This window comes from Aspergillus mulundensis, assembly GCF_003369625.1.
Source record: "Aspergillus mulundensis strain DSM 5745 chromosome Unknown scaffold_14, whole genome shotgun sequence".
Classification (NCBI taxonomy): Eukaryota; Fungi; Ascomycota; class Eurotiomycetes; order Eurotiales; family Aspergillaceae; genus Aspergillus; species Aspergillus mulundensis.
In genome coordinates, this window is record NW_020797902.1 from 338,162 (window position 1) to 365,530 (window position 27,369).

Genomic DNA, 27,369 nt, shown 5'->3' on the forward strand with positions numbered 1-27,369 from the left:
GCTCTTATCGATAACAAAGTATGTGACATCATCGCTAGGAACAACCCTACTAGATATAGACACAGGCAGTACCTATTGATCGAATTGAGGGGCCTTCGATCATAATATTCTGATCGTTTCCGTGATTTACAGAAACGCAGACGTAGAAGCGGGAATGGCCATTCCCGTCTTTGAAGCCAACCGCCTCTTTACTCATATAGTTATGGGACTTCCACAGGACTGAATACAGTTCTCATTTATTGTCTTTAGTTCTTCATTCTCCTGAACCCGTGGTCTAGTGCAATACATTAAGCTAGTGCTTGGTATAGTGTGATTCGAGAGAAATGCCAGGAACTCGTATAACGCTTGCCCATACGCTGTCAGGAACAACAGCCGGAAGCTTGTGCCCTCTCAATTGTTGGTCAATCAGCCACATACCCACGACAAACTCGGCTCGAGTAAGCATGCCATTATTCTGGCCGTCCACGAGGTCCCAAACTCGCTCAAGGACATGATCAGGTAGGCGGCTTCTCGACCAGATATCTCGAACCACAAGGTTCACAACCATGTCCATAGCGGCGGGAGGATACATGCCTGGCGGGATCTTCTCCGGGGCGATATTTTGGTCTAATATTTGGCTGGGATGTAAGAGCAGCCCCTTATTGGCCGCCCAAACACCCTCGTATCTCTTCCGCTCTTTCTCCGTAAGCTCGCTTCTCCATCTTCTGCGGTCCCCCTCGTTGTGTTTATGTGGGTGCTTGTTGATAATGCGGTTCTTATGCTGGCGTCGACGCTGATCACCCTCGTCGTCTGATTTGGCTTGCGGTCGAAGGGTCTCACGCAGACCCCCAGGGCTAGGATTGGGAGTACGGTCCTTCTTATGCTGATGTTGGATGTGCAGTAGGGATCGAGATCGCGATCTTCGTCTACGTGCTGGAGGAGGTGGTGGTGGTGACGTCCTTGTCTTTAGTGCTCGGTTCGACGCTAATGACGAAGCTGCGACTGCATCCGAGGGCGCATCTCTACCCATATTGGTGAGCATACTTGTGCGACTAGCGTTCTGCGACTGGCTGTACAAGGACACAGTACTCGGTGTTGAGGGTATTGCTGTGGATTTGGAGCGCCTTTGTATTACTGAGCTCTCGTATACATCTTGCGCAGTTGCGGCTCGTCGCGGTGGAAGCGCTGGGGGCCGGCCCTCAGACAACGTGGCCGCGGAGGCCTTGGAGCGAAGAGGTAAAGGGGGTTTTCGAGATTCATCGTACTGCGGTCGATTTTCGGAGTGACGGTCGACTGAATTTGAGATTGCTTCGCTAACGGCAGGGGATGGTTTTCGCGGGATAGGGGGTGGGACGGGGCGCGGCTTGGTTATCGGTGGTCGCGGGAACGTCGAAGATCCGGAAGAGGCTGGCCTCTGATCAAGAGACGGTTTAGGCAGTGAAAGCTCTCTGGTATCGTCCTCGTATGGTTCCAGCAATCGCGGCTTTACCAACGGCTTTCGAACAGGTACTGGCGATGGTAGGTCTCGACTTGGTGTCACCCCATTTCGTTGCGTAGTTTTGCCATTGGGGCCATGTATGCCCCCTGCAGCGATCTCAGCCGCGAGCAGTTGCGGCGTTTTCTGGCGAGTAATATCTGGTACATTTTCACGAGCACTCCGGGGCCTGTCGCTTGGTGCGGTCGCGGTAGAGTTCGCACTGAACAGTTGAATCTTGTCCTTGATAGAGCCAGGCTCCGGGAGCTCCGGTAGGGGGTCGGGATCGGAGTCGAGGAGCGATACCGGCGCGCGATCTGCCAACATCATCGGAGAATGGGATTTCGGTGGCGTTGCATGGTTGAAGGCGAGCAGAGCTCCCTGTAAAGCCGTGGCCGATGGAGTCCCGTGGTTCACATTACGCGGAGGCACGACTCGCGAAGGGGTTGGAGATTTGGCCATTCGTGGGACAAGTTCAAGTCTGAACCATGGTCGAGATGTAGATGTCGAACATCAATCTAACACTGTTAAGCCGAGGGTGGTTGGGAATCGTGAGAAAAGGAGAAGCGGGGAAAATCGCAGAGATGAGGCTCCTATCAGGGCCCGAACCCCAGACAGACACACTGTGACACTGACACTGACACGCGGTGCGTGTTTCATCTTCCAAGCCTCCAACCTGACAACGGTTGCTGTGTCTACTCCGGAATAATACGCGAACTTTATTTTTATTCGATATCTAACCGAGCAGCAAAATGCCGGTTCCAGGCAACTCTCCGGATCTATACCCATTTCGAGCGTTCGATCACTCCACGGGCATGCCGGCAGGGCTCCTGACCAGAGCGGTTTCCCCGCCCATTCTACCCCAGCTTAAATCGTGCTTAATATCGACTCGACTTCCTCAGAGGCCGACGTGTGTGATCGTCCCACTTTCACACCACTAGCCCTGCTTGAGCGAAACTCTTCTCCGTCGCGATGCGCCAGAATTTCCTACTTCTTTCCTATGTCTCCCTTCCTCAGCACCTTGCGCTACAATGCCACTCGTGCTCGATATTGACTGAGCGTTGCGCGCTGGACTCGCCCATGAGACGCCATGACCGAGGAAAACAGCGATACCGGCCAAGGTACTTCCCGCCCTTTCATCTCCGCTCCCCCGCATTGAGTCAGTCCGGGAGAGAAAATGGAATGACAGTCGAATATAGAAGCTCCAGACCACCAGGATGTTGATTCGACCTCTAAAAGCGAAGGCGCCAACCATGAGCGTGAAGTAGACGAGAGTTCACCTGCTACCGGCCAAACCAAGTGCTCGATTTGCCAGAGCACGTTTAGAAGACCTGAGCACCTGAAGCGCCATTTTCGCAGCCATACCAAAGAGAAACCGTTTGAGTGCACTCAATGCGGGCGCCACTTCTCCAGAACGTACGCGCTGGCTCACTTCACCGCAGCTGTCCCATCCTCTACCACCTATCCAGCTAATTATTGTCCAGTGACACCCTCCATCGCCATGAGTTGAGTCATCACACGATAGGCGCCGATGGAGCAAAAGACCGCACGCACAGAATCACCGTCAAGACATTCCGCGCTTGCTACAAGTGCGCGCTTGCGAGGGTGCGTTGCAGCGGGGGTATGCCATGCACTCGCTGCGAGACTAGGTCCCTCGAATGTCAATATCCGACCGAAAGACGCTCCAAAGCCAAATTCCGAAAGGACGCAACACAGACTATATCTCATGACGAACAGGATCCGCTCTCTGGGCATTCTTCACACACCTTCTCTGTGCAGGGTCCTGAAGCGCACCAGAACGGAAGAAATGGGGATCCTGTTGTCTCATCTGGCTATCAGGTCAGCCAGTTCCAGCTGCAAGTACCGAGATCTCAAAATCCTCCCCCGTCGTCTTCGGACGACATCGAGAGGCTCGAATTGAATGTCCACTCACAAACTCTGTTGGAAAATGGGGAAGATTCGCATCTCGCAGCGAGTCCATCGCTCATCCGCTCTGACGTTACTGCTGCCTCGGGGGCCATGCCACCAACGTTTCCTTCGTTTTGCGGGATAAATGAACAACTTTACCCTCATCCACCCCCGACTCAACTTCAGTCTATACCGGTTGAGCAGAGGCGGTTCAGCTTTCCCCTTGGCGGTCGACAGCCCGAAATATCTGTGTCTGGTGCGGCCGTTTCTGGAAACCCCAGCTCGGAAAATCAACATATGCACATGAGTTTTTCACAGTCACTACTAACCCAACCCGGGGTTTCTACAATAAATTGGCTCTCTAGTGACTTGATCTTTGATTCGGTCTCTGACAATGGTCTACCATCTGTTTCTCTCCAACCGCCTTTACAGTCAGGTGTGTTTGATAACTCATTAAGTCAGACAACATGGTTGCCTCCCGTCATCAATGCCGAACCCCACGGCTCTTCACTATCAGGCAGTATATCACAAACGACACCGTCTGGGACGACCTCGTTTGGCGATGTGGAAAGCCCAGGTAACTTTGTTCGAGGGCTGCGGCAATCTTCACAGTCGGGACCATCCAAGCGCCCGGCCGAGTACAGCGTCGACGATCCCCTTGAGCGACCTAGCAAGCACAAACGAAAGCAGTCATCTTGGCCTATGCAGCCTTCAGAGTCTCTCGACATCTTTTTGAAGATCCAAAGTACCAATGCAAAGCCGCGATTCGCGTTTCCGCCACCTAATGAAGTGCAACCCAGTAGTTTACCTGATACCACAGTTGATTGCAATCTCGAAGCTTCGACATACGACCGAATACGGGATGCATTCACTCAATTGTGCTGCACGGAGCACATTTTATACCCCAAGTTTGAAACGAACAACTTCCCGAGCGCACAAGCGCTGTCGAGATTTCTTCACCACTATTTCCGCTTCGCTCATCCCTTATGCCCGATAATTCATACACCCACATTCAACCCAAACAAATGCCACTGGATAGTCGCACTAGCACTGGCTGCAATAGGCAGTCACTCTGCGAATCACTGTGAGCAAAACGGAACGGCTACAGCTTTCCACGAATTCCTTCGTCGGGCCCTTTGCGTGGAGGTGAGAGAAGCACAGATATCTATATTGCACCCTTTCTCTTCGCAACTAACTGGAGGCTCTGTTTTAGAAAGAGAAACGGCAATCTGAACCTCTGCCCCTTTGGTTCATTCAGGCAATGCTCTTAAACTGCATTGGCAGACTCCATGGGAACAATGAGAGCGGCAAGCTTTCCGCACTTGGCGACTTTGGCGATCTCATCAACCTTGCAACTCGCGAGAGGCTGCTATCTCGCTTAGACTATTCAGATATGCCGAAAGATCAACCGTCGTCAGAACATGAATGGTCTCTATGGGTTGAAGAAGAGGCTCGAAGACGGACCGGGTATTTGATCTGGGTATGCGATACTGAGAACCCCTTGCCCTGCCCCTACTGTGCTAAACCCTGCCCAGCTTGTAGATTGTACAGCGGCATACGAGTATGATACGAAGCCCTATTTTTCCCTCGATGATGGCCAAGCACCCCTTCCATGCAATGAAAAGATCTGGCACGCAACCTCGTCTCGTATATGGAAAGGACTTCGCGAGGAAACTTCAGGTATGATTTTTCCAGCTGTTGTAGCGCAGCTTGGCTGAAACATATGTCTAGAACAGGATAAAATATCCCTTTATGACGCTGTACTCATCCTATACATTGAGAAAAGGCTTGTTTCCGGAATTGGAGAGCTCAGTCATATACTGCTCATACATGCTCTATATCATCGGATGTGGGAGGTGGGTGATTATTTCCGCCGCCCGCTCTCATTCTGGAACCCGACTGCGAAGAAGCAGTCCCGAAAATTGGCAATACCATCAGGCTCGGTCTGGCTGCCGGGGATTCCGTCGTACTCCAAATGGCGCAACAGCGCATGTGACTGTTTGGATATCCTCCATTGGACTGCCAATGGTACTATAGCCAAGGCAAACGGCCACGAACATCCCACTATCCTACACCTTCATACAGCTCGCATTATCCTGCTCGCGCCATTTCGTGAGATTCGACTCCTAGTGAACCTCCTAGCAACACAGAAGGTGAATTGGGAGGACCGCCAGCAGGTCATAGAGTGGCATTACGTGCTGCGCTGGATCAAGCATGATCAATACAAAGCCCGTCTGGCAGTCATCCATGCCGGGTCGGTGTTGTATCATGTCCGCAAGTTCTCCACCAAGGCATTCCATGAGCCGGTCGCCACCTATCTTGCAATCCTCACTCTCTGGGCATATGGCTTGTGCTACAAGCAAGCATCTCCCGAGCTTACGGCTGCTCAGCGGGACTCGTCCACCGGGCCTAGCACTATCAACCTTGATCAGCCGTGCTCTGACGAGCTGGTGCAATCTTTCGTTCGCGAGGGGCAAAGGATGAAGGGTATGTTGACTAATGTAGGGGATATTTGCGCACCACATGGGCCCGAGCAGATACTTCGAGCTGGCTGCGAAACACTTTCCAGTCTGCATTCCTGGGGCATCGCGAAGGAGTTCATGGTGACGCTGATGAGGCTCGTTGAATTTGTATGATGACGTCCTGATTCTAGAGTACGGGACATATGGCAACATAAAAGGTAGTCATTCTCAGCTCCCATCTGTATATATAGTCGCATAGTCGTTTTATTTTGCGTATACCACAATGGTGCCCACATCCAAGGTAGTAAATGGTCGAGACGGTGTCTGTTCTAGCCGTCTATCATCCCAGGCTTAACTCTACCAGCGATGGGCCGCGAACTGCCTGAAGACCATAAGACCATGGCCGGTTATGGCGGCCAGGGTCGGATATCGATGCTAACCTTTCGACCATGGCCAGAATATATAGAATCAGCAGGCTAGCAATGACTTTCGCTTGCGTTCCTACACATGCTGGGGACTTCCATCCTCCAAGGTTGTTTCGCTCCTTCCCAACTCTCCACCTCTCTCAACCTCGTATTACTTTCAAACTTGGAGTCTCCACAGTTTCTGTTCTATACTGCTTTTTTATCATATCTTATTATTTGCATCATCGATTACTTATCCTGCGGCCCTGCGGCCCAGCGGCCCATTGGGAACCAACTTCTAGCCCACCATGGCATCTCATGAAGAACTAGCAGCGCTCAAGCGGGAGAACGAGGCACTGAAGGCCGCACTTCTCGAGGTCCAGATCGAACGAGACAAAGCAAGAGACCCGAGCCTACGTTTCGAACCCTCGTACGAGCCAGAAGACCAAACACCGATAACCTGGTCGATTGGCTACACCAATGAGATGATATGGAGAGCGCAGATCAGGGACGATGGGATGAATGTCATTTCGAGTAAACCTGCAGCAAACTTGGTTATTGAAAGGTGGCCACGCAAGAAGGAGATAATGATACATCGCAAGATCGAGGATGGGCATTTCCGGGACCACATGAACAATATCCTCAATACCGGCCAGTTATTCAAGTTCGCTCATCTGAAGTACCGCTGCTTTCTCGTGTCCCTAAACGGCCTGGCTGTCTACGCTCCCCCAGAACAACCGGTGCTCGACATGGCTTCGGCGGACAAACAGCTCAAACGAGAAATCGGTGTCGCCAGTGATATCACTCCTCCAACCTATCGAGGAAAACAGGGAACATTTGTGACGCGGCGAGCAGGAAAACCTGCGTATTTCAAAGCAATTATGCCTAAGCCGGATGACCCAGATAAGGATCAGTACCTTTTCGTGGCAGCTGATGGCACGAAGTTGAACCCAGGGTTTATCATCACTGATCCTGAACACACCAACAAAGACACGGATTTCTGGCTGCGGCTTGCTGACAAGTTGCGAAGTCATTTTGGAGCAAGAGTTAACACGATCCGATCTGAGTTTGAGTATCTTAATGCAAAATGGGCTAATCAGCAGAAGTCCTGGGAGTGGGAGGTCATCTGCCGTGCACGCGAAAACCCATCCGTAAGATGGCCGGCAGGTACCACCCAGGAGCTGATGAAAACACTCAAGTACTACGATGTTATATCAGACTCGGATACACCCATCCAGGACACATTGATTCCTGCAAGCCAACCACCCGTGGTTAGACCCGTGTCGAAACGGTCCTTCGAGAGACTTGCGCAGTATGTCTACAGCGATACGGAGGATACTTACTTAGAGGCAGGCCGGCCGGTGCCTGATATACCAGAGTTTAACGAGAACTTCGCCGATAACATGGAAAGGATCGAGAATCTGTTCGCTGAGCTTGGATACCGTTGGGGTGATTTAGAGGAGGACTGGAAGAGTGGGTGATTCTGGTACTGGTCTTTTTTTATCCTTCTCATTTGATCACACGGGGGTTGCCTTTCAAAATTATACTTCTCCATCAGTTAGTATCTTTTTCTAGCCTTTCTGCTTGTCTATTGTTTCTCGTCGCTGCAGCCCTAGTTTCCATGGCCGGACTTTGAACCCGCAGCCCTAACTTTCTCATTCCAACTTCTTCTTAGCGACTAGGTACCATAAGTTATTTGTATTTGCTGCTAGCTGAGCTCTAGAATACCATTATTGCATCAACCACAGTTTATCGATCTTCATCGTCTCTTTCTCCATGCTTGTAGTCATCCATGGTCGATAAGGCGGTTCGTTGATAGCACTGGGCAGTGGTATTTGCATGAAGAACATCCTACCAAAACCATGATAGTCATCCATTACCGTATAGACATAAGAGCCATCTCGGCCATGGTCGGATACCACCAATGACCTGATCCTAACTTCGAACTGTCACCGGGCTCGAGACAGCATTATTGGACCACGACCAGATATCAGTCGTAGATTCGAGACTTACTGCGCAGCATGAGAGTAGTTCTTAACACAGCAGGTATAGTTATAGCAGGGATTTGCCTGGATAATCCTATTGTCTCGAGCATTAGGCTATTTTAACCCGAAGTTGTATCACATGGCAGTACCTAAGGATTCGTCCAGCAATGTATTGAAATATATGTTTCTGCCAATTGGAGTCCTCCAACTGTGTCAACACCAAATCACAGCAAGTAGCCGGGTAAAGAAGCCGAGCCTCCATCGTTTAGATTACACGGATCCGAGAAATCTTACTCCGTAGTAGCCCTGTCTGACCGTCGAAGTGTCTGTGGCGCTGTGCTACTGTTTAGACTCTGCGGGCCCGAGAAAGGGCCGTTGCACGTGATCTGGCGAATGAAGAAGGAACGAGGAGAGGCCGGGGAAGGCTCGGACGAGGACGAGGAGGATCTGGTTGAGTGCTCGATCCAGACTCTGCTTCTTCCTCAGGTCCTGCCTGCGTGTTTGCCTCTTGCACTATTGACAAGATGCATGCTGCCACCAGTTCAATTGGTGGTAAATCCTTGATGACTTTCTTGTTCCAGCGAGCAAATCCCGAAGAAAAAAATCATGTATGCACAGGGCAGGTTCTATTCCAACGCGGTCCTCACACTCGCCCACATGCCGAGAATTCTCCCTTGGCCCCCCGCGATGGCCTGACCCGTCCTCTAATAACTCCACTACTGCGACCCATGGCAGGAGGTAAGTGCCTGTCAAAATAGAACATGCCCTGTTTTTCTGACATGTGCTTCTCAGCTCGGTGTTTGAATGGACAAGGCTTGGAAGCCCCATTGCTTCCTCTGCTTAGCTAGCTACAACGGGCAATCAACGCCTATCGTCAGACCACTTCAGATCATTTCCCCGGGCTCAATTGTTTTTTAGATTTGGGATTCCCCGTGGCTGAACTGTCGGGGGACCTGGATACCGTACGATTTGCACTACTACTACTGCCCCCGCCCGGAGCAATGCACAGCAGTTGCATGACTGACCTGACAACCCACTTTTACTCTCGTAAATTGGCTGATGAATTGCTCATCATTCACTATGGTTTCTGGTGCCACGGCAGTTACTGGAACACAGGCTATCGACTCAAGGCCCACTGTCAGAAGGAAGTTTGCTAAGCCGCCTGTGAAGTTAGCCTGCCTGGCATGGTAAGATCCATATGGCTTCTATAGCCGTCCCAGTGGGCCTTTCTTGCTTTCTCCTGCGGGATGAAAGCTTGATCTATGCCCAATCCCATCCGGCTGGCTTGGTAACGCGTGCCAACTAACTGATTACAGTCGTGCCTCGAGGACTCGCTGTGATGGTCAGGATCCTTGTGCCAATGTATGTTGATGTCTCAACGATACCTGAGGTATGGGCGGCTGACCAGTTCTTGGCCAGTGCCAAAACAGAAAAAGAAAATGTTCCTATACGCCCAGCAAGCGGGGAGGGTAAGTGGTCTAGAGCCGGTGTATTTGACCCTCCTTGAGTCCACGCGCTGACAAACAATACCTTGCAGTCCAAGGAAGAAGAAGAGGGCCTCTCCGCCCGTGGAAGTCGCTATTCAGGAAGATAACGTTGAGAATCCAACCATCATCCCGGCGTCTCCTGGCTTAGAGGAGTGTATGTTCAAAAGACTGCGTCTTTTCTGGCTTTAGGAGACTCTAACTAAGACTTGACAGCAGCTTTGTTCGGTCAGATTGATGTACTCTCCAATCCGGGTGCTGGGCTTCGAAGTCTAGACTTCACATCGGATTTTCAGTCTTTGTTCGCTGGTCTATTTGCTCCGAATGATAGTGGCAATACCACTGATAGTCATATTGAACCGACGCCATCATTAACATCATCAAGCGTATCTTCGCCGTCCATGGTCAGGGCATATGGCAGCGAGCACGACATGTGGGTTGTACCTCTCAAAGCGAAAGGATGTGCTAACCGTGAGCTCAGATTGAATGCGTACTATGACTTCATTCATAACTATTTTCCAATTCTGCCACCAAGAGTAGCGCCAGCTTCTGCCGACACTCCTTTGGATGGTATCGGTTCTTACTCCGAGTCTCCTTCTGAGGAGCCGATCATCGTCTATCAACCACGTTCTCCGCTTAGTCTGGCGATTTCCGCTATCTTAGCACTAATACCACATCCAAATGACCCCGAACCGTTGTCTCCTGGCTCGGTTATACGGCGCCGGATGTTTGCACATACCTTTGCACAAATGGCTAATGCTAGCATTGAATCCGACTGCGAGCTTCATGCCTTTCCTACGAATCCCTTTGAGGCTCCTTCTCGAAATCGCCCACGCATCAATCGAACATTTTTCCACCCCCAGACCCCAGTAGAACTCGAGAGTATCCTGGCGTTACTTTTGCTCACTGTATATGAATACACCCAGCGCGGAAATCTTCTGAAAATGAGGTACCGTGCTGGGCAAGCATTGGCAATAGCGTTGGACATGTCACTACATACTCTTGGGGAACAATATGATGAAATGGCAGAAGCGCGAAGGAGGGCTTGGTGGATGACTGTAAGGTTATCGTCGATCTCGATGGAGTGCGGCCACTAACTTAAGGGGCTTGACTAGTACTACTGCGTCCTTCAGGGTTCGATTGTCAGCACAACTGTAAGTCGTGCGCATCATTCCGCCTTCGCTCTGGTTCAGCCCTTCTAATGTCTGAATTGATAGCCCCTCTCTATCGATGCAAATGATCCCCAGTTTGTCACGCCTTACCCCAGGTTTGCTACCGATGCCGATGTATGTTTGCCCCTACTAAACCATTCCCGGCCGTAAGTAGTGCTTAACCTAATCTCATCCGCAGGGCTGGGCTATCCTTATTCAATCCCAACAAGTATTGGTGGCGGCTACACAATTCGTCATTGACGTTAAGAAGTGGGTTCCTACGAGGACAAATATGCCTTACATTGCAGAAAGCATGCAGCGACTTGACTCATGGGCAAGCGCGTTATTAGCACAGACGAGCTTACCCGTATCATCTGCTTCGTCTGTCAGTGGTGGCGTTCCGGAGCAAACCACAACGCAGAGTATCCGCGCAATTGCACGGATCAAGACATCTAGGTTTGTACCTGGGAAGCCCTCAATGATAAAGAGACAGACACTGACGCGGTCAACAGCGCCCAGATCAAAATCCACCGATTCCGAGCGTTCTCAGACATTCCAATCTTCCTCAAGAGGCACTGCGATCTAACCGAAGCAAATGCCTCTGACGATCTGCTTTCGGAAAATACCTCCAAAAGCCCAGATCATCCGGACGAGATCTCCAGCTCGAGTGGCGGATGCTCTTGTACCAGTTCAGACAAATTCCAACAATCCTCGTCAAGCGAGACATCATCTTCGGCATCGCCTGAGTTACAGACCTTACCTCACTACCCCTTCATCAGCGAGTTCCCATTTACCAGCCAGCATTCAGCAAGAGTTTGCCTAAAAGCGGCCTTGTTGATCTCGCACATGTTCGAAATCTTACCTATACCCCAACCCCTCAGCGACCCTAATAACCCGCCCCGGGTCCTGCAATCACTGCCACGAAATCGGTACCCGAGAACAATGCCATCCTTTGCCTGCTGCATGATGCAGGGCAGCTACGCATTACTTATGATCTTTTACCAGGCGAGTCTGGCGAAGAACGCTCAGGCAGAATCCGGCACCAACAGTCAAGATAATGACAGCTTGGTGGAGGAACTTCGACATGGACTAGAGCGGATTATCACTGCCGCGTCGAATTTCGCGGTTTCTTATGAGGCGTTGAATGGGATGAGAGGTGAGCGAGTTTCTTAAGTGTCTTAGTATCGAGGACCTCGCTAACAACCAGCGCAGATGACATTGAGGGAGCATACCAAACGGCGTTCTTGCAAGGGTGAACAAAAGGGCTGCCGATTGGAGTTTCTTTTTTGCATGTTGGGCATAGGATGAAGTCACTTCGTCCGCAATTGCGGTCCATGTGTGAGGCTGCCACATATATTGATCCCAGCCGTCATCTACCATTAATCTTGCTGGTGATATATACCCACTTTTTTTTGCTTTGCGTTGATTTGTATACTCATACTGAGCACACACTGCGTAATCACCGCCAGGTTATCACTGTCTTTGCCTAGTCTGGACTGCTACTGTCGACCTACGACACACATCCGCTAGGTTATAATCAACTCCACTCCGCTGCACAATTTATGCAATGCAGTTTTCGCTATTCCTCTATTGGCTTACGCCACCAGCGAAAAAAGTGAATACCAAGGCTAGAAGATGGTATTTTCCCTCAAAGTTTAGAGCGTATGCCTTCTAACCGGAACTTAACATCCTTAAGAACCTTGCTCGTCGGCTTCCAGTCATCGAACTGCTTCAGGAGCTCCATAGTCTCATTGTACAGCTCATTTCTTACGTATTCCTCCTCTAGGAGCCCGCGCATAGCGAAGGGGAGAATATACGGATTTGAGACTGGCGGTGGGAACTCCCGTTTGATGTGAAGAGGCGCGTTGGAGACGGGGGACGTTTCGAGGGCGAATTCGATGGCTAGTCTGCGGACGATATTAGACTACTCCATGCTATAGAAAAGGAACAGGGATATGACGTACCGGTAGACGGCTTCGTCGTCGTAGAGCCGCGAGTGACCTTCACCTGTGTATAGGCTTCCTGCTAGCGGGGAGCTCAGTTCACGGATTAGGCCGTGGTCTGAGATACCGAGGTTGCGGAGTTTAAGGGCGAAGCCGACTAGGTGGGAGACGCTAAACAGAATATATTAGGATTACATGCTGGTGGCGGCACTGAGGGTCTGATACGTACAAGCTTGGAGCGTGGACTCGGCCGTCGACGAAGGATGCGCGGTAGATGTATGGATGGGACACAGGAGAGAACAATGAGGACTGTTTAAGTTAGTTGTTGACTTTCACATTCAAGTGGGATGATGGAAATACCTCTAGAGAGACGAGTTGATCGTCAATACTCCCAATATAAGATATCCGTACTCCAAAATCTATACATGTTCGTAACGCTGACTCGTAGTCTTTTGAGACCTGACTGTAGGGCAAGGCGAATTCGAACAGTTCCCCAGCAGATCCACTGATCCATCGAGACCTATAGTCAGGAAATGGCCCGAGGTTCACACCAGCCATCGCGCAGACGCCAACTCGGTTCGCGTTGATGCAACCAAACGAGATTAGCTTGGCGACCAGCATGAGCCCTACCGGAACACCCTGACTGTGGCACGCAATCAGGATAAAATCCGCGCTTCGGATTTCTTCCATCCAGTTGAGAAGTAATTTCCAGAGCAGGTCAACTCGGTCCGCAATCCGCCCCTCGCCTTCCAGGGCTATTTTCTCAATCTCGCAAGTATAGCCCTGGTCTTCCGTATATTTGCGTATAGCTTCGGCAGCCATTGTCGAAAATCTGACGGATGTGCCAGTGGGTTGACCGAGAACGCTTCGTATTAACGGAGCAGGAAAGTAACCATGAATTCCTATTGCGAGTGCCTTCTTAATGCGCGGGGGGTAAGCACTTTTATAGACATGCTTATTACTGGATTCTTTGTTATAGTGGAGGAATCGGCCAAGCGATTGGAGCAGCGTTGGTCTGTCCTGCAACGCAAATGTATCCTTAAAAGCGGGAAGGACTTGATTCGGAATGATCTTCTGTAGTTGTTTAGAGGCTTCGGGAGCGGCTGGAGCCGGAGCTTCTGGGACATTTGCTGGCTTCGACATAGCAGCTTCAGGTACTGATGGGCCGCTTGGAGGAGATTTAATTTTCCCTTTTTTAGTGACCTCTGTCTTTTGTCCGCCTGTTGAATCAGATACACTATTCGACAGCTCTGGAGACGAATCTTGGATTATTGTGGCCTCAGCTGCCTGGGTCTCCGGTCTTCCTTGCGCGGAGTCCCCGAAGAAGAAAGACCATGCAGATGGCTTGATACCGGTAGCCGTACTTTTCGGGGTATCAGTGCCGACTTGTGTCTCTGTAGGTTCTGGGGCTTCTTCCGGACCGGATGGAGGGAAAGAAGCAGGAGAGACCTGTTCTTCTGCATTGGTAGGAGCTGCATCCTTGGGTTCTTCAGGCCCTTTGGACGAATATGACCCGTACCACATCTGAAGCCAGGAGCGCTTTTGCGATGTTGATGTAATCTCCTCAACCTCAGGAGACTTATCTTGTTGTTCTGGACTTGGATCTGGAGGCGCTGAGTCGTCGTCTTGTTTCAATGGTTGGTCAGCTGTAGAGGTTTCAGGTTCTGGGGGTTGTTCCGGCGGCTGGTCCGTCGTTGGCTCTGCTGGGTTACTTGATGGGACCTTATCGTATGTGAATGGTGCGTATACCCATGAGAGCCATCCACTGGGCTGGGTTATAGCCGCGTTTGGATTGCCCGAGTCCGTAGGCGCTCCACCTGGATCCGACTGCTTTTGAGAGACCTCTGAGTTATCTGTTTCTATCGCAATTGTATCCTTCGATGCCTCTTTATCAGTGGTATCGGCAGCCTTCCCTTGCGAGGGTGTATCTGGGGAAGTAGGGTCCGGCCGAAGCTCCTCTGCGGGGGCCAATGTGGAACCGTCAGAAGCAATGTTGATGCGGGTCGTCGTAGCGGTTGCGGGCAGTGATCTTGTCGATCCGCCCGCTCTTTTTGTAAGTTGAAGGGAGGGGTGCCGTTGTTGCTTTGGGGAACCGAGCTGAAGTGTTGATACAGACGCGGCGTCGGACGGGGTGTGTTTAGCCATCGAGATGCTCTCACGGGCAACCTCGGTAACCGGGGCCGCTTTTGAGGGCCAGACGTTAGGATACCACTATCGAACGTATCAGCTACTGCGCCAACAGACTTATATCCCAAAATGGTCATCTCCACTTGAACAGAGCAGTACAGACTTACTGGACTTTTTCGAGAGGAGGCTTTGCTGTTTGGGGAGGATATATCAGGCGATTGAGGGCTAGGCTTCACTCTTTTGCGAGGACCCGGGGACGCCATGGAGAATGTGACAAGAACATCACAAAAGACCGCTGAAAGATGTAGGACCAACTCTAGAGGCAAAAATGCGTAAGGCAATAGTCGATGACAGAAACAAAGAACTAGGATTAGATGAGTACTATTAGCAAGGTCATTGTTATCTCAGCACTCTTTCCCAACCAACCGCTGATATCACACACGTCACATGCTATCAGCGGGACTCCTGCTCACCGCCTTCTCTGCCCTGCCACATTCTCGGGGCGCTTGTGGCTGACCCTCACGTGAGAGTGGGTCGTTCTAGGCCGATAGAGAAAAAAAAGTTGTTTGATAACCTCCGGGTCTGAAGAACAGCCTCATTGTCAGGTTAAATTTATTGCCCCGGGTTACTGCCGAGTCTTGCTCGACACCCGGATTCTCACAATGGCGATTCAGAAAAAGGTATTCCAGCTCGATGATACGAGTAATCCCGGTAAAAAATCCTGTGAACTGACTTTTCATAGCACGGTAAAGGTCGTTTGGATAAGTGGTATCGCCTGGCGAAGGAAAAGGGATACAGAGCAAGAGCGGCGTTCAAATTGGTTCAGCTGAACAAGAAATATGGCTTTTTGGAGAAAAGCAAGGTTTTACTGGATCTTTGCGCTGCGCCAGGAGTGAGTAAATCGGGACATGGACTTTTGCCGCAAACTATACTAACGAATGAACAAGTCATGGTGTCAAGTTGCCGCAGAATGCATGCCTGCTCAGAGTTTGATCGTCGGTGTCGATTTGGCCCCGATCAAACCTATACCCCGAGTCATTACCTTTCAGCAAGATATCACGACCGAGAAATGTCGCGCCACGATTCGATCGCATCTTAAGCACTGGAAAGCGGATACTGTTTTGCACGATGGCGCTCCGAACGTCGGTACTGCGTGGGTTCAGGATGCTTTCTCCCAAGCGGAGCTGGTACTCGAATCTCTGAAGCTCGCTACGGAGTTCTTGGTTGAGGGTGGTACGTTTGTCACAAAGGTCTTCCGATCCAAAGATTACAACCCTCTGCTGTGGGTTTTCAAGCAGCTGTTCTCGTCTGTCGAGGCGACCAAGCCTCCGTCCTCCCGAAATGTATCCGCAGAAATCTTCGTTGTCTGCCGCGGCTTCAAGGCACCCAAGCGCATGGATCCTAAGTTCCTTGACCCGAAGCACGTCTTTGCGGAACTTGCAGATCCTACCCCCAACAACGAAGCTAAAGTCTTCAACCCCGAGAAGAAGAAGCGTAAGAGAGAGGGTTACGAGGAGGGCGATTGGACACAGTTCAAGGAGGTCCCGGTCACAGAGTTTATCAACACCACAGATCCGATTGCGATTCTCGGCTCGTGCAATAAACTCAGTTTTACGCAACAACCAGGAGGAGACCTTGCCTTGGCCACTCTGGATCGACTACCAGAGACCACGGATGAGATCCGGAACTGCTGCGAGGACCTGAAAGTTCTGGGTAAGAAGGAATTCAGGAACCTGCTTAGGTGGCGTCTCAAGGTTCGGGAGAAGTTCGGACTGGTAGTGAAGAAAGGACAGGCGAAGAGCGATGAAGCCGAAGAGGTGGCCGAGATTGCTCCCATGGACGATGAGCTCGCGATTCAAGAACAACTTCTTCGCCTCAAAGAAAAGGAGAGTGCCAGGAGCAAGAAGGAAAGGCGCAAGGATAACGAGAAGAAACGCAAAGAGATTGTTCGAATGCAGATGCACATGACCACTCCCATGGATATCGGAATGGAGCAACTAGGCCCTAGTGGAGACGATGCCACTTTCTCTCTGAAGCGCGCTGAGAAGGCCGGTGCGGCGGCTGCTATGGCGTCAGGAAAAGAGCTGGCAGTCATTGAGAGCGGAAGCGAAGAGTCCGAGTCCGAATCCGAAAACGACGACAGCGATGATGAAGAGGATCGGTTGGAAAGGGAACTTGACTCGCTATACGAGCAGTATCAAGACCGCAAAGAAGACAAAGATTCGAAATTGCGAGCAAAGAAGGCGCGCAAGGACTACGAAGCTGAAGAGTGGGAAGGGTTTTCCGGATCAGACAAAGAAGAAAGCGATGACGAGGAGAATGAGGCAGAGTCCAAAGCCCCTGCTGTTCCTACCAACGGGGCGCTCTCCAACAACGCTGCCTTGTTTTTTGACCAAGACATCTTCCAAGGTCTCGACGATGTTGACGACGACGAGGAAGAAGATGAAGAGGAAGAGGAAGAAGGTGAAGAAGAAGAAGAAGAAGAAGCGGAAGATACAGGCAGCGAGACTGCCGAGGACGAGGAGGACGAACGGCCCCAAACCAAGGCGGTCGCTGAGAAGAAGAAGAAGGTCAAAGAGACACAAAATACCAAGCCATCTGAAGATTCTTCAGATGATGAGTACGAGGAAACGGATGAACCGCGCAAAAAGAATGGTCAAGTTGGTGAGTAACAGCAGAATCCTTCTTCGACAACACATTACTGACTACATTCCAGACATTGATATCATTACGGCAGAGGCCATGGCACTGGCTCAACAAATGGCCACTGGCGAAAAGAAGTCGCAAGATGTGTTCGATGACGGATTCAACCGATATGCGTTCCGCGACGTCGATGGTCTTCCGGAGTGGTTCCTCGATGACGAGGGCAAGCACAGTAAACCGAATAGGCCCATCACCAAGGCAGCCGCAGTCGCAATCCAGGAGAAGTGGCGGGCCATCAACGCACGACCTATCAAGAAGGTCATGGAGGCCAAGGGCCGCAAGAAGTTCAAGGCAGCACAGCGGATTGAGAAACTGCGCAAGAAGTCTGCGTTGCTGGCAGACGATGAAACAATGAGCGAGAGAGACAAGGCGCAGGCGATTGCCAGAATGATGAGCAGAGCGACCAAGAAGAAGCCCAAGCAGAACGTGAAGCTGGTCGTTGCCAAGGGAGGTAACCGGGGTATCTCCGGCCGACCCAAGGGCGTCAAGGGCAAGTACAAAATTGTGGACGCGAGAATGAAGAAGGACGTACGGGCTCAGAAGCGACTGGCGAAGAAGAAGCAGAAATAAGCTGTATAATGCATGTACATAGACTAGTCTAGAGAGAATCTGATACCCGTGACCGCAGTCTGTATAGGGTTAGAGGTACACTTTTGTACCTCGTGGGTGTGGCCGGTATGGAGCATACTTTGTAGACCCAGCGTCGTGGCAGCGAATCAAGGCGACGGCTGCTCTGACTAAGTGGCGACTACAATCGGATCGCCGCAAGAGCCCGTCTTCACAGCCTTCGTCTCACGCGGGTTGGTGCTGGATTTTCGTTTGGTCACGCTCTCTTACTTGTTCTCTCGTTACTTCTGTGACTTGTCGTACATATGCGTCTCCTGGTGTATTTATCCTTAGCTTCGTGTCTATATTGACGACTCTCTTTTCGTCCGGTTTTTTACCTTCATTTTGAACTATATCCCAGTCCGACTGCCACCCCTCCTCGATGGTGTTTGAGAACCTGCCAAAAGCTCCAGGAGGCTTCACTCTCCAGGTAAAGAAGCCTCAGATTCGCAAAGTCGTTCAGACCATCTCTGCTCCCCCCTCGCGGTCGCCATCCCAAACCGTAAACAGAGCGACGCCTCGGACTGTTCCCGCCGAGCGTCGAGAGAAGACTCAGGAGACCGTCAGGCCGTCAGTCTCGGGGGGAAGAGACCATGCGTCAGCAAAGCGACGGTTAACTCCCTTACGGGACCGAAAACGCCCGACTCCAGAGCAGCGGCTGTCCAGTGATAATGACGACGATGGAAGTGACACTGACACCTCCCTCGAATTACGGAAACGCGCGAGAACAGGTGAAAGCGCAGAACCAGATTATACAAGGCGACTGCGGTCAGTCCAGGCATTTTCTGGGGACGAGGCTAGACAGCTTCGATTTGTACACGCGGCGGAAATCACGTCTGAGCAAAAGCTAGGAAAGTTTAAGCCAGCGTTTGAGAATACGAGCCAGACATCGGAGATACTTTTGCAGTATCCCAGTGCGACGCCGAAAGAAAGGTATGGGCGAAACCACGCCCACCGCAAATAATTGGCTAATTATCTTCGGTTATAGATACGAAGTCGTGGTACCACGCGACAACGACGAGTTTAAACCCCTCGATGATATTGTGCAAGTTATCGACACGGTATCGCAAGCATATATACCCGAAGACGAACTGGACGAGTTTAACAACGAGACGACGGGGATCAAGCGAAGATTACGGCGAGCGCTGGCGCGAGGATCCGAGCCTGAGTTTCGCGAGGCTGTTACGGAATACAACACGGCGATCAAACGGCTTCGACAAAGTGGTAGTATCGCGAAGAAACTGGACAATACCTATCGGCTTAGTCTCACTCACGTGGAGCGAATCTTAACGCAAATATACTCCCGGACGGTGTCACCGGAAGTGGAGTCTCTTCGGCAATATGAAAACGGAACGGACAATGTTTACGGGGAACTTCTCCCTCGATTTATAAGCACGATATTCAAAGAAACCGGGCTGAAGTCAAATCAAGTCTTCGTCGATCTCGGATCCGGTGTCGGAAATGTGGTCCTTCAGGCAGCATTGGAAGTGGGATGTGAGAGCTGGGGCTGTGAGACGATGGAAAACGCCTGTCGCCTCGCACGGCTTCAACAGACGGAATTTAAGGCTCGGTGTCGGTTATGGGGGATTGCACCAGGGAAGACGCATTTGGTGGAAGGCGATTTTTTGCAGAAGCAGACCATCATCGACGTACTGAAAAGGGCGGACGTCGTTTTGATCAACAACCAAGCTTTTACACCGCAACTCAACAACGAACTCATCAATCATTTCTTGGATATGAAAGAGGGATGCCAGATCGTCTCTCTCAAGTCTTTCGTGCCTGTCGGTCATAAGATCCAGTCGCGTAATCTCAACTCACCTATCAACCTTTTGACTGTGAAGCAGAGACACTATTGGTCTAATAGCGTCAGTTGGACGGATGTTGGGGGCACTTATTTCATTGCGAAGAAAGACAGTTCTCGACTCAAGGCGTTTGCGGATAGTTTGTCCTGAACAAATTAGTTTCCCATCGTGGCGCTTCGAAACGCTAAGATACAGATCGTTTTTCTGGGTGTGACTTTTGGGCGGGGGGAGACATGCCTTCTGATATTATACATAAGATACCACTACAAGAGAAAACAAAATATAGACCAGCCCTTTTATCCGATCATGGCGTACGTTGCATTTCGCTTGACACATCGGACATACCATATGTATGCATAAGCTGGGGTAGAGCAACTTGATCCATTCCCGGAAGGAAATACCATCTATTTCGTGAGACTATTCTAATGAGCTAAGAGATATCAGCAATAATAAGAGCCATTGGTGTTCAAAGTTTACGGAATGCGGAATATCACGAGAATTTGTAAGCGTCATTCATGGCATCTGCCTCCTTCCCCATCCTAGCCATCCAACGATCGACCAGCTCCTGGTTCTCCTTCTGTAGCCGGTTTGACCGCTCCTCGGCCATATTGAGCTGAAGCTCAAAGGTTGCGATCTCGTCCTGGAAACCCTAGATAAATCTTTGAGCCCCTGGACGATTAACACCGCGAGCAGAAGCAAACAACTTACCTCCAACAGCTTCGCCTTTTCTCTCAACTCCTCATCCCTATCCTTTAATCTAAGCTGCAGATGCGTAATCTCACCCTCCATAGAGTAGATCCGTCTACCGTCCTGGTTGTTTCTTTTCCGCAGCCTCTCCAACTCTGTGGTTGCACGGGCAAGCCGTTCCTGAAGCTCGGAACGAGACCGTTGCGCTTCGGCTAGATCTGCTCGTGTTGCCGAGAGGATGTCCTGCGGGAAGGGTCCTGATGCAGGAGATGGTTGCTGTCGGGGATCGGCGATTGGCGTCGAGGGTGTCGATCGTTGAGCAGCACTCTGAGTATTGGATGTTACTACCGCCGAGGCCGTTCTGTCGGCGAGCTGGGTATCTGGAGGAAGCGGCAGACGTCAGTTGGGAAATCACACTACGGGACTTGTGTGCGCAGACACTCGTACATGCATTGTAGATTACGACATTGGCCTTCTCACGGCGATCTCGAGTCGCCAAAGCGGCTGCGTACTCCTCCCTCCAGTGGGCCATTCGAGCCTCGGTCGAAGATCATGAGATGGAGAGTGTTTTTATGAGAGCATTGTGCAGTTCGCAAAGGCAGAAACTCGAGGCTCTGATGAAAGGGTTAGCCGCGACAGCGCATGTTGTACTCCGTATCTCTGCAGCCCGGCGATAAGATTAGCAGGCCCCTCCAACAAAATGGGCCCAGCCACCACACCGCAGCTCTCACCGCCTCGGTCATGCCTTCGACAATGGCTGCGGAGACCCAACGACTACTCCTCATTCCTCATCTTTGTATTAACCTGCTTCGCCGGATTCTTCTGCAGCTTATCGCCCTAGGTGCCCGTCTTCACAGGCTATAAACTACCTTCTTCGTCTGCTCTATCGGACGTCTTCAATTTCCCCTTGTGCGCTCTTATCGACAGCCCAGCCACAACCATGGCGTCACGGAAGAAGGTCATGCTGAAGGTACCTTTTCCGCTGCCACCTCCGTTGTCCCTGAACTAATAGAATAATTATCCAGGTGATTATTCTCGGAGACAGCGGTGTCGGTAAAACGAGTTTGATGAACCAATATGTCAGTGGCCGTCTCTTCTAGCTAAGTCCTGTTTTCTCGCGCTAATACCGCATCCCACCTCAGGTCAACAAGAAGTTCAGCGGAAGTTATAAGGCAACAATCGGCGCCGATTTCCTTACAAAAGAGGTTCTGGTCGATGACCGACTAGTGACGATGCAGGCATGTACCCTACGGAACCGCCTGCCGAGCCGCGGATTAACCAAGCTCAATAGATCTGGGATACCGCCGGGCAAGAACGTTTCCAGTCATTAGGAGTCGCATTTTACCGTGGAGCCGACTGCTGCGTCCTCGTCTACGATGTGAATAACTCTAAAAGTTTTGAGGCGCTTGACAGCTGGCGCGACGAGTTTCTTATCCAGGCGAGCCCGCGCGACCCTGAGAGCTTCCCGTTCGTACGTATATAACCATCGCTGTGTACTGTGCATGCCCCAGCTAAACGTGCTACACAAGGTTGTGATCGGAAACAAGATCGATATGGAGGAGAGCAAGCGAATGATCTCTTCTAAACGAGCTATGACGTTCTGCCAGTCGAAGGGGAATATTCCGTACTTCGAAACTAGCGCGAAGGAAGCTGTCAACGTCGAACAAGCCTTTGAAGGTAAGTTTCGGTTTGATGAGTTGGTTTGATTGGAAAGATAGCTGACATCAGCTCTAGTCATCGCTCGAAGTGCGCTCGCCCAAGAAGAAGCGGAAGAATACGGTGGCGATTACACTGACCCTATCAACATTCACGATACTACCGAGCGTGATGGATGCGCCTGCTGATACCCGATACCGCACTACGAACCAATGATTCTTGCTTAATGGCCAAGACCCACTCCTCTTTTGCTACGTTTTAGAACCCATCTGCTTGATGCTTGAAGGAATGCAATTCAGTCATGAGCGTCTATCCTGTATATCCGACTGGGCGTTCCTCGTGTAACAATCCGGCATCTTTTTCCTCGTGTTGATTCGCAACAACATATCTTTTCTGATTTGGCTGTGCTTTGCTCATGATGTCCTGCTTTATATGAGGGTATAATTACGGTTTTCTAGGAGTCTGGAATATTATCATTACCATTTACAGTGGCGGCATGGAGTATAAGCATCAATGTCTCCGTAGCATGTGCGTCATTTGCAGATATCTCGTGGCCGCGGCATCTTGGTGGATCGCCCACGCCTTTAATGCTTAATCCACTTCAGACCCTAGATTGATAAACGCCACTGCGTTCAAAAAGTTGCGCTTGAGTTGATATCAAATTGCTTATTGGAGCTCTCACATACCGGCTAAAAATGTGGTGACAATGCGCTCCAAATCTCTCCAAAACAAGTCACCTTCATGATTGCGACTGATAACGCAATCTCACGCGCACCTCAACCTCCGAACTCTCTTGCAACGACAAGACCACACTGATTTCTGTATGGCGATGGAGATCACATCCACCAGGTATTGCGGTCTAGCCGGTACTGCTAGGAAAACACTGGGTATCTGTTTGCTCCTGATTGTGGTGATACTGTGGACCGCGTCCAACTTCCTCGCCAGTGTAGGTGGTGCTCCGAAACTCTCGAGAAACAGACAACCTGACTCTTCGCATACAGACCATTTTCGCCGATGACACTTATTCCAAACCATTCTTTGTCACGTACCTGAATACTTCCATCTTCATCCTTCCACTGTTCACCATCATTTCCAGCCGACTCTGGGGCCTCTTTCGCGCGGGGAAGCTATACCAGATTCACTCGTTCGAGAACCTACTCCAACAATTTGACTCTCAGTTCTCGGACGCCGAGTCCGAGCGCATTCTCAGTCGCGACGATGACACCTTCCCTGATGCTGAACATGGACAAGGGCATGATGTCCGCGGAGCCTGGAACACGCCCCGGAGAGACAGCGCAACGAAGGTTAATGGCAACGAAAAACTAGGTCTAAAGGAGACCGCGAAGCTGAGTTTCCATTTTTGCCTGCTATGGTTCACAGCAAACTACTTCTCCATGGCGTGTCTACAATACACCACCGTTGGGTCAACGACAATCCTCACATCCACCAGCGGCGTCTGGACCCTAATCTTCGGCGCGATGCTGCGCGTCGAGAAATTCACTCTCCGCAAACTCCTGGGCGTCGTCGCATCCCTCCTCGGCATAATTCTCATATCCCGCGTCGACCTCTCCGCAACGGACCCCAACCCCGGCAGTCAGGACGGCGGTGGGAGCCGATTCCCCTCCAAATCGCCCGGCGAGATTGCGCTGGGCGACGCAATGGCTGCCTTCAGCGCTGTCATGTACGGCGTGTACACGATCGTGCTGAAGCGCCAAGTCGGCGATGAGTCCCGCGTAAACATGCAGCTCTTCTTTGGGCTCGTCGGCGTCTTCAACATGTTCCTGCTCTGGCCAGGTTTCGTAATCTTGCATCTTACGGGTGTGGAGCGCTTCGCGTTACCTGATACCAGCCGTGTGTGGACGATTATTCTTGTTAATGCGCTATCATCCCTTCTCTCCGATATCTGCTGGGCGTATGCGATGCTGCTTACGTCGCCGCTTGTTGTGACGGTGGGACTGAGTTTGACGATTCCGCTTTCGCTTGTTGGGCAGATTTTCCTCCAAGGGGAGTATGCGACGCCGTTGTATTGGGTGAGCGCGACGGTGGTCTTCGTTTCGTTTTTGGTTGTTAATCATGAGAGTCAGATCCAGGAGGGTGTGCGGGGAGGGTATGATGTTATTCCCGCGGAGGAGAGAGAGGATTAGTAGCTTGTATCTCATGGTAGAGATAGAACGATATCAGCATTGTCGTTCTTGCTATTGGTGCAATATGTTATGAAATTGCGGAGTCACGGCGTTTCCCGGGGGGTTCGCATCATATATGGCATTGCAGGGTATTGCCTTAAATGGCTTGGTTTTTGCTACCTTTTGCTCGAACTTGACCTGCATACATTACATTATATTGTGTTGACGAGAGCATAAATTCGAAAAACGTCTTCCTAGGCAAGAATGGGTAAATTAGTAACAGATAGGACTACAATCTGAAACCACAGACAGAGCCAATTCACGCATCATCCGATTCCTAAGGGACCAACATAGGACACAAAGCCCATCAATGCAAAAAGCAGTAGCAGCGGCCAAGGAAGACGTGAAGTAGAAAAATAGCTCAGGTGAGCCCCGATCATGACGCCAAGCTAATATAGTGAGTATGTAGAAGCAAAGAACGTAAGCGCAAGCTAGTAAGATAGCTAACTTGGTAGTACACACGCTCTGGGCGCGTGGGAATCATTATCAAGTGGTTACCTGTAAATAAAGAAGACGTAGTAAGAGAGAAGCCAAAAGCCAGCAGTCAATAAGATCCAGAGCCATGGGGTATGTTATACATCCAAATGAAATAAAGAAAGAAAAGCCAATGAGCGGGATAAGTGAGTGATAAGCGGGGAAGGACTTATCAAGAAGTCAGGAGAAAAATGAGACAAGATAGGAGATACGGGAAAGGGAGTGAGAGGAACAGAAGAGAATTAGTGTGCGTTTGAGCGTGACTATGCGCATGTTTGGTTTCGGTTTATGATTAGTTGGTTGCTGGCGCAAGTTTCTTCCGCGCGACGACGATACTTTTTAGAGCACCAAGCCATTTCGTGAGGGATTCTTCGTCAGGAGTGGAGAGCCTATATATTTTCTCTTCTGCGATGATTTGAAGGCAGAAGTTCTTGGACCGCGACACGGGGTCAACCTCTGTGGCATCAAAGATTTGCGCCATTGGGATGATCTTGACGGCAGAGTATTCCTTCACATGAGTCAGTACGTCAACCTAAACAGTGGACGGATAGGGCGGGGGAAATCTTTTCCTGATCGACATACCTGCTCGTCCTTATAAAAAGCAAGACTCTTCGCTCGTAGTACGACCCATAGGCGTTTCCAGTGTCGCACGCCACCTTTTATCTTGAGACACTGGAGGTACTGGCTGCAGATGACCCGTTCAGGGTCGCGCAGAATACCTATCTCATGAATTCTACCGGCGTCGCGCGCAAGAGGGGACTGCTGCATTGCCGGCGCGGAAGAGGACAGCTCATTGACTGAAGGTTTAGAGGTTGCCCGTTCATTGTTATCTCCAGGTCCGTCGGACCATTCAGAGTATGAGGTAATATCATTTGCCGAAAAGTCATGCGGAGCGACAAGTCTCTTTGGACGATGACTAGCAGGCAGCTCACGACCAAACTCAGGAGAGCTTGCTCTTTCCCGAATTTCAAAATCAGAATGGTCGGTGGTGTCATAGATGCGCTGCTTGTTGGCAGCCGCGGGGTCCTGCTTTCCCTGCTTCTTGGACAGAGCAAGAAGAGCCTCCTCATCCTCGTTTATACGGCTCTCAGCACGTATCCGCGCAAGCCAGTCCTCCATATCCTTGTCTGACAACGCTTGGAAACGGTAATTCTTCGAAGAAGTGAATATGGCAAAGACATACTGTCGGGACGAACGGTGCGACTTGATGGGCGCGACAGCTGTAACCTCGGAAAGTGATATGGACGCTCGCAGTCGAGTCGCTTCCTCATCCTTGTAGACGGATAGCAAGTTCGGTCGGAGAACAAGATAAGCAGGCTTCCAGAAGGCTCTGAATACCTAGTTCAGTCCCGCCAGTTAGCATAGTCCAGTTTCCAAGCGCTGCATTCAGTGGCCAAGGAGACTCACATGTTTTGGCTTCACTCGGCGGTTCACTTTCTTGGACTTCAGGACGCGGTCGAATTCAAAGCTTCCATTTTCGTTGACTGGCGAAAATGTATCGTGGTTCATGAGGCTGCTGCGGTGGATGGCGGGATTTGAAATCGGCGTGAGGAAGGGCTGCTGGACAGTACCATCAGGGAGGTGGATCGCGGGGGTGTTCGGCCCCTCGAAGACCAACGGGCCAGGTGCCGGGCGCACTTGATGCATCATATCACCAGGATTTGATTTGTAGCGAATTAGTTTTCTGGAAAGAGGTGATCTATAGTCGGACGACGAGGGAACAATGAGCTGGCGCTATGCCGCTAATAGAACCCTGAGCGCGCAATGCACAGGCGCACATCTGGGCCAACGGAAGGATGATGGAAACAGGCCCCCATAAATAGTATACGGAGGCCTAAATGGCAGGCCTAAGAGGCAGGCAGAAGTCAATCGGAATGCTTCTGGCTGACGGGAACGAGGCAGTCTGGGGATTCGTGGAGAGGAGGCTGAGTCGAAAAGGGAGAGCGGGCGCTGGAAGTCCAAAGTCCAGAAGTCCAGAATGACTGTGGAGTCGGCGCCTGCTTTTGCAGGTGTCGATCGTTTTAACTTTGTTTCAACGCGGAACATGAACCACCAGGGCAATGCTACGTAATGGAACGATTCTAGTGAGCCTATACTTCATAATACTTGTATAGTCATATAACTACGTTAGAAAAGATCCTCTAAGTCCTACAATGTTGCTCCGTGGCAGAGATATATAGATTCGAGGCAGGCGTTTTCTATTTCGAGCTATCCTGCATCCGTCCTAGTTTGAATTAGCTCCCGCATCTAAGCCAGGGACGGCGCATCCTTTCCATCATAGTTACTACCCAGCTAACCATCATACTCGTGAGGACAGCACGAGAGCAAAATGTCGGATGAC

The 27,369-nt window shown here is 50.8% G+C and overlaps 11 protein-coding genes across 11 annotated transcripts; 7 read left to right on the forward strand and 4 right to left on the reverse strand.

Moving 5' to 3' along the window:
• Positions 1-292: 292 nt before the first annotated feature.
• irs4 lies at positions 293-1,915 on the reverse strand (the record flags this gene model as incomplete). Its single annotated transcript, XM_026752097.1, has 1 exon — positions 293-1,915. The coding sequence occupies one exon, from the start codon at positions 1,913-1,915 to the stop codon at positions 293-295; it is 1,623 nt and encodes a 540-aa protein (XP_026599159.1).
• Positions 1,916-2,984: 1,069 nt separating this feature from the next.
• Positions 2,985-5,997, forward strand: DSM5745_10082 (putative C2H2 transcription factor; the record flags this gene model as incomplete). Its single annotated transcript, XM_026752098.1, has 5 exons — positions 2,985-3,058; positions 3,103-4,507; positions 4,575-4,841; positions 4,897-5,041; positions 5,093-5,997. The coding sequence occupies 5 exons, from the start codon at positions 2,985-2,987 to the stop codon at positions 5,995-5,997; spliced, it is 2,796 nt and encodes a 931-aa protein (XP_026599160.1).
• A 538-nt stretch (positions 5,998-6,535) lies between these two features.
• On the forward strand, positions 6,536-7,708 carry DSM5745_10083 (uncharacterized protein; the record flags this gene model as incomplete). Its single annotated transcript, XM_026752099.1, has 1 exon — positions 6,536-7,708. The coding sequence occupies one exon, from the start codon at positions 6,536-6,538 to the stop codon at positions 7,706-7,708; it is 1,173 nt and encodes a 390-aa protein (XP_026599161.1).
• Positions 7,709-9,292: 1,584 nt separating this feature from the next.
• On the forward strand, positions 9,293-12,103 carry DSM5745_10084 (uncharacterized protein; the record flags this gene model as incomplete). The annotated part of the gene is made up of 10 exons (XM_026752100.1): positions 9,293-9,399; positions 9,529-9,574; positions 9,632-9,681; positions 9,750-9,853; positions 9,913-10,754; positions 10,812-10,850; positions 10,914-10,982; positions 11,047-11,303; positions 11,360-12,003; positions 12,060-12,103. 10 exons carry the CDS (start codon positions 9,293-9,295, stop codon positions 12,101-12,103), a joined length of 2,202 nt encoding a protein of 733 aa, XP_026599162.1.
• A 392-nt stretch (positions 12,104-12,495) lies between these two features.
• On the reverse strand, positions 12,496-15,180 carry DSM5745_10085 (uncharacterized protein; the record flags this gene model as incomplete). The annotated part of the gene is made up of 5 exons (XM_026752101.1): positions 12,496-12,754; positions 12,812-12,961; positions 13,020-13,099; positions 13,151-15,001; positions 15,085-15,180. The coding sequence occupies 5 exons, from the start codon at positions 15,178-15,180 to the stop codon at positions 12,496-12,498; spliced, it is 2,436 nt and encodes an 811-aa protein (XP_026599163.1).
• Positions 15,181-15,579: 399 nt separating this feature from the next.
• On the forward strand, positions 15,580-18,190 carry spb1 (rRNA methyltransferase spb1; the record flags this gene model as incomplete). The annotated part of the gene is made up of 4 exons (XM_026752102.1): positions 15,580-15,597; positions 15,660-15,809; positions 15,865-17,581; positions 17,634-18,190. The coding sequence occupies 4 exons, from the start codon at positions 15,580-15,582 to the stop codon at positions 18,188-18,190; spliced, it is 2,442 nt and encodes an 813-aa protein (XP_026599164.1).
• Positions 18,191-18,608: 418 nt separating this feature from the next.
• dot1 (histone methyltransferase DOT1) lies at positions 18,609-20,178 on the forward strand (the record flags this gene model as incomplete). The annotated part of the gene is made up of 2 exons (XM_026752103.1): positions 18,609-19,159; positions 19,215-20,178. 2 exons carry the CDS (start codon positions 18,609-18,611, stop codon positions 20,176-20,178), a joined length of 1,515 nt encoding a protein of 504 aa, XP_026599165.1.
• A 340-nt stretch (positions 20,179-20,518) lies between these two features.
• On the reverse strand, positions 20,519-21,247 carry DSM5745_10088 (ATG16 family protein; the record flags this gene model as incomplete). The annotated part of the gene is made up of 3 exons (XM_026752104.1): positions 20,519-20,677; positions 20,737-21,095; positions 21,163-21,247. 3 exons carry the CDS (start codon positions 21,245-21,247, stop codon positions 20,519-20,521), a joined length of 603 nt encoding a protein of 200 aa, XP_026599166.1.
• Positions 21,248-21,655: 408 nt separating this feature from the next.
• On the forward strand, positions 21,656-22,559 carry rab7 (Rab family GTPase YPT7; the record flags this gene model as incomplete). The annotated part of the gene is made up of 6 exons (XM_026752105.1): positions 21,656-21,685; positions 21,741-21,794; positions 21,858-21,941; positions 22,007-22,186; positions 22,245-22,392; positions 22,450-22,559. 6 exons carry the CDS (start codon positions 21,656-21,658, stop codon positions 22,557-22,559), a joined length of 606 nt encoding a protein of 201 aa, XP_026599167.1.
• A 635-nt stretch (positions 22,560-23,194) lies between these two features.
• DSM5745_10090 (DMT family transporter) lies at positions 23,195-24,515 on the forward strand (the record flags this gene model as incomplete). The annotated part of the gene is made up of 2 exons (XM_026752106.1): positions 23,195-23,317; positions 23,373-24,515. 2 exons carry the CDS (start codon positions 23,195-23,197, stop codon positions 24,513-24,515), a joined length of 1,266 nt encoding a protein of 421 aa, XP_026599168.1.
• Positions 24,516-25,320: 805 nt separating this feature from the next.
• DSM5745_10091 (PH domain-containing protein) lies at positions 25,321-26,537 on the reverse strand (the record flags this gene model as incomplete). Its single annotated transcript, XM_026752107.1, has 3 exons — positions 25,321-25,536; positions 25,611-26,366; positions 26,436-26,537. The coding sequence occupies 3 exons, from the start codon at positions 26,535-26,537 to the stop codon at positions 25,321-25,323; spliced, it is 1,074 nt and encodes a 357-aa protein (XP_026599169.1).
• Positions 26,538-27,369: the final 832 nt, after the last annotated feature.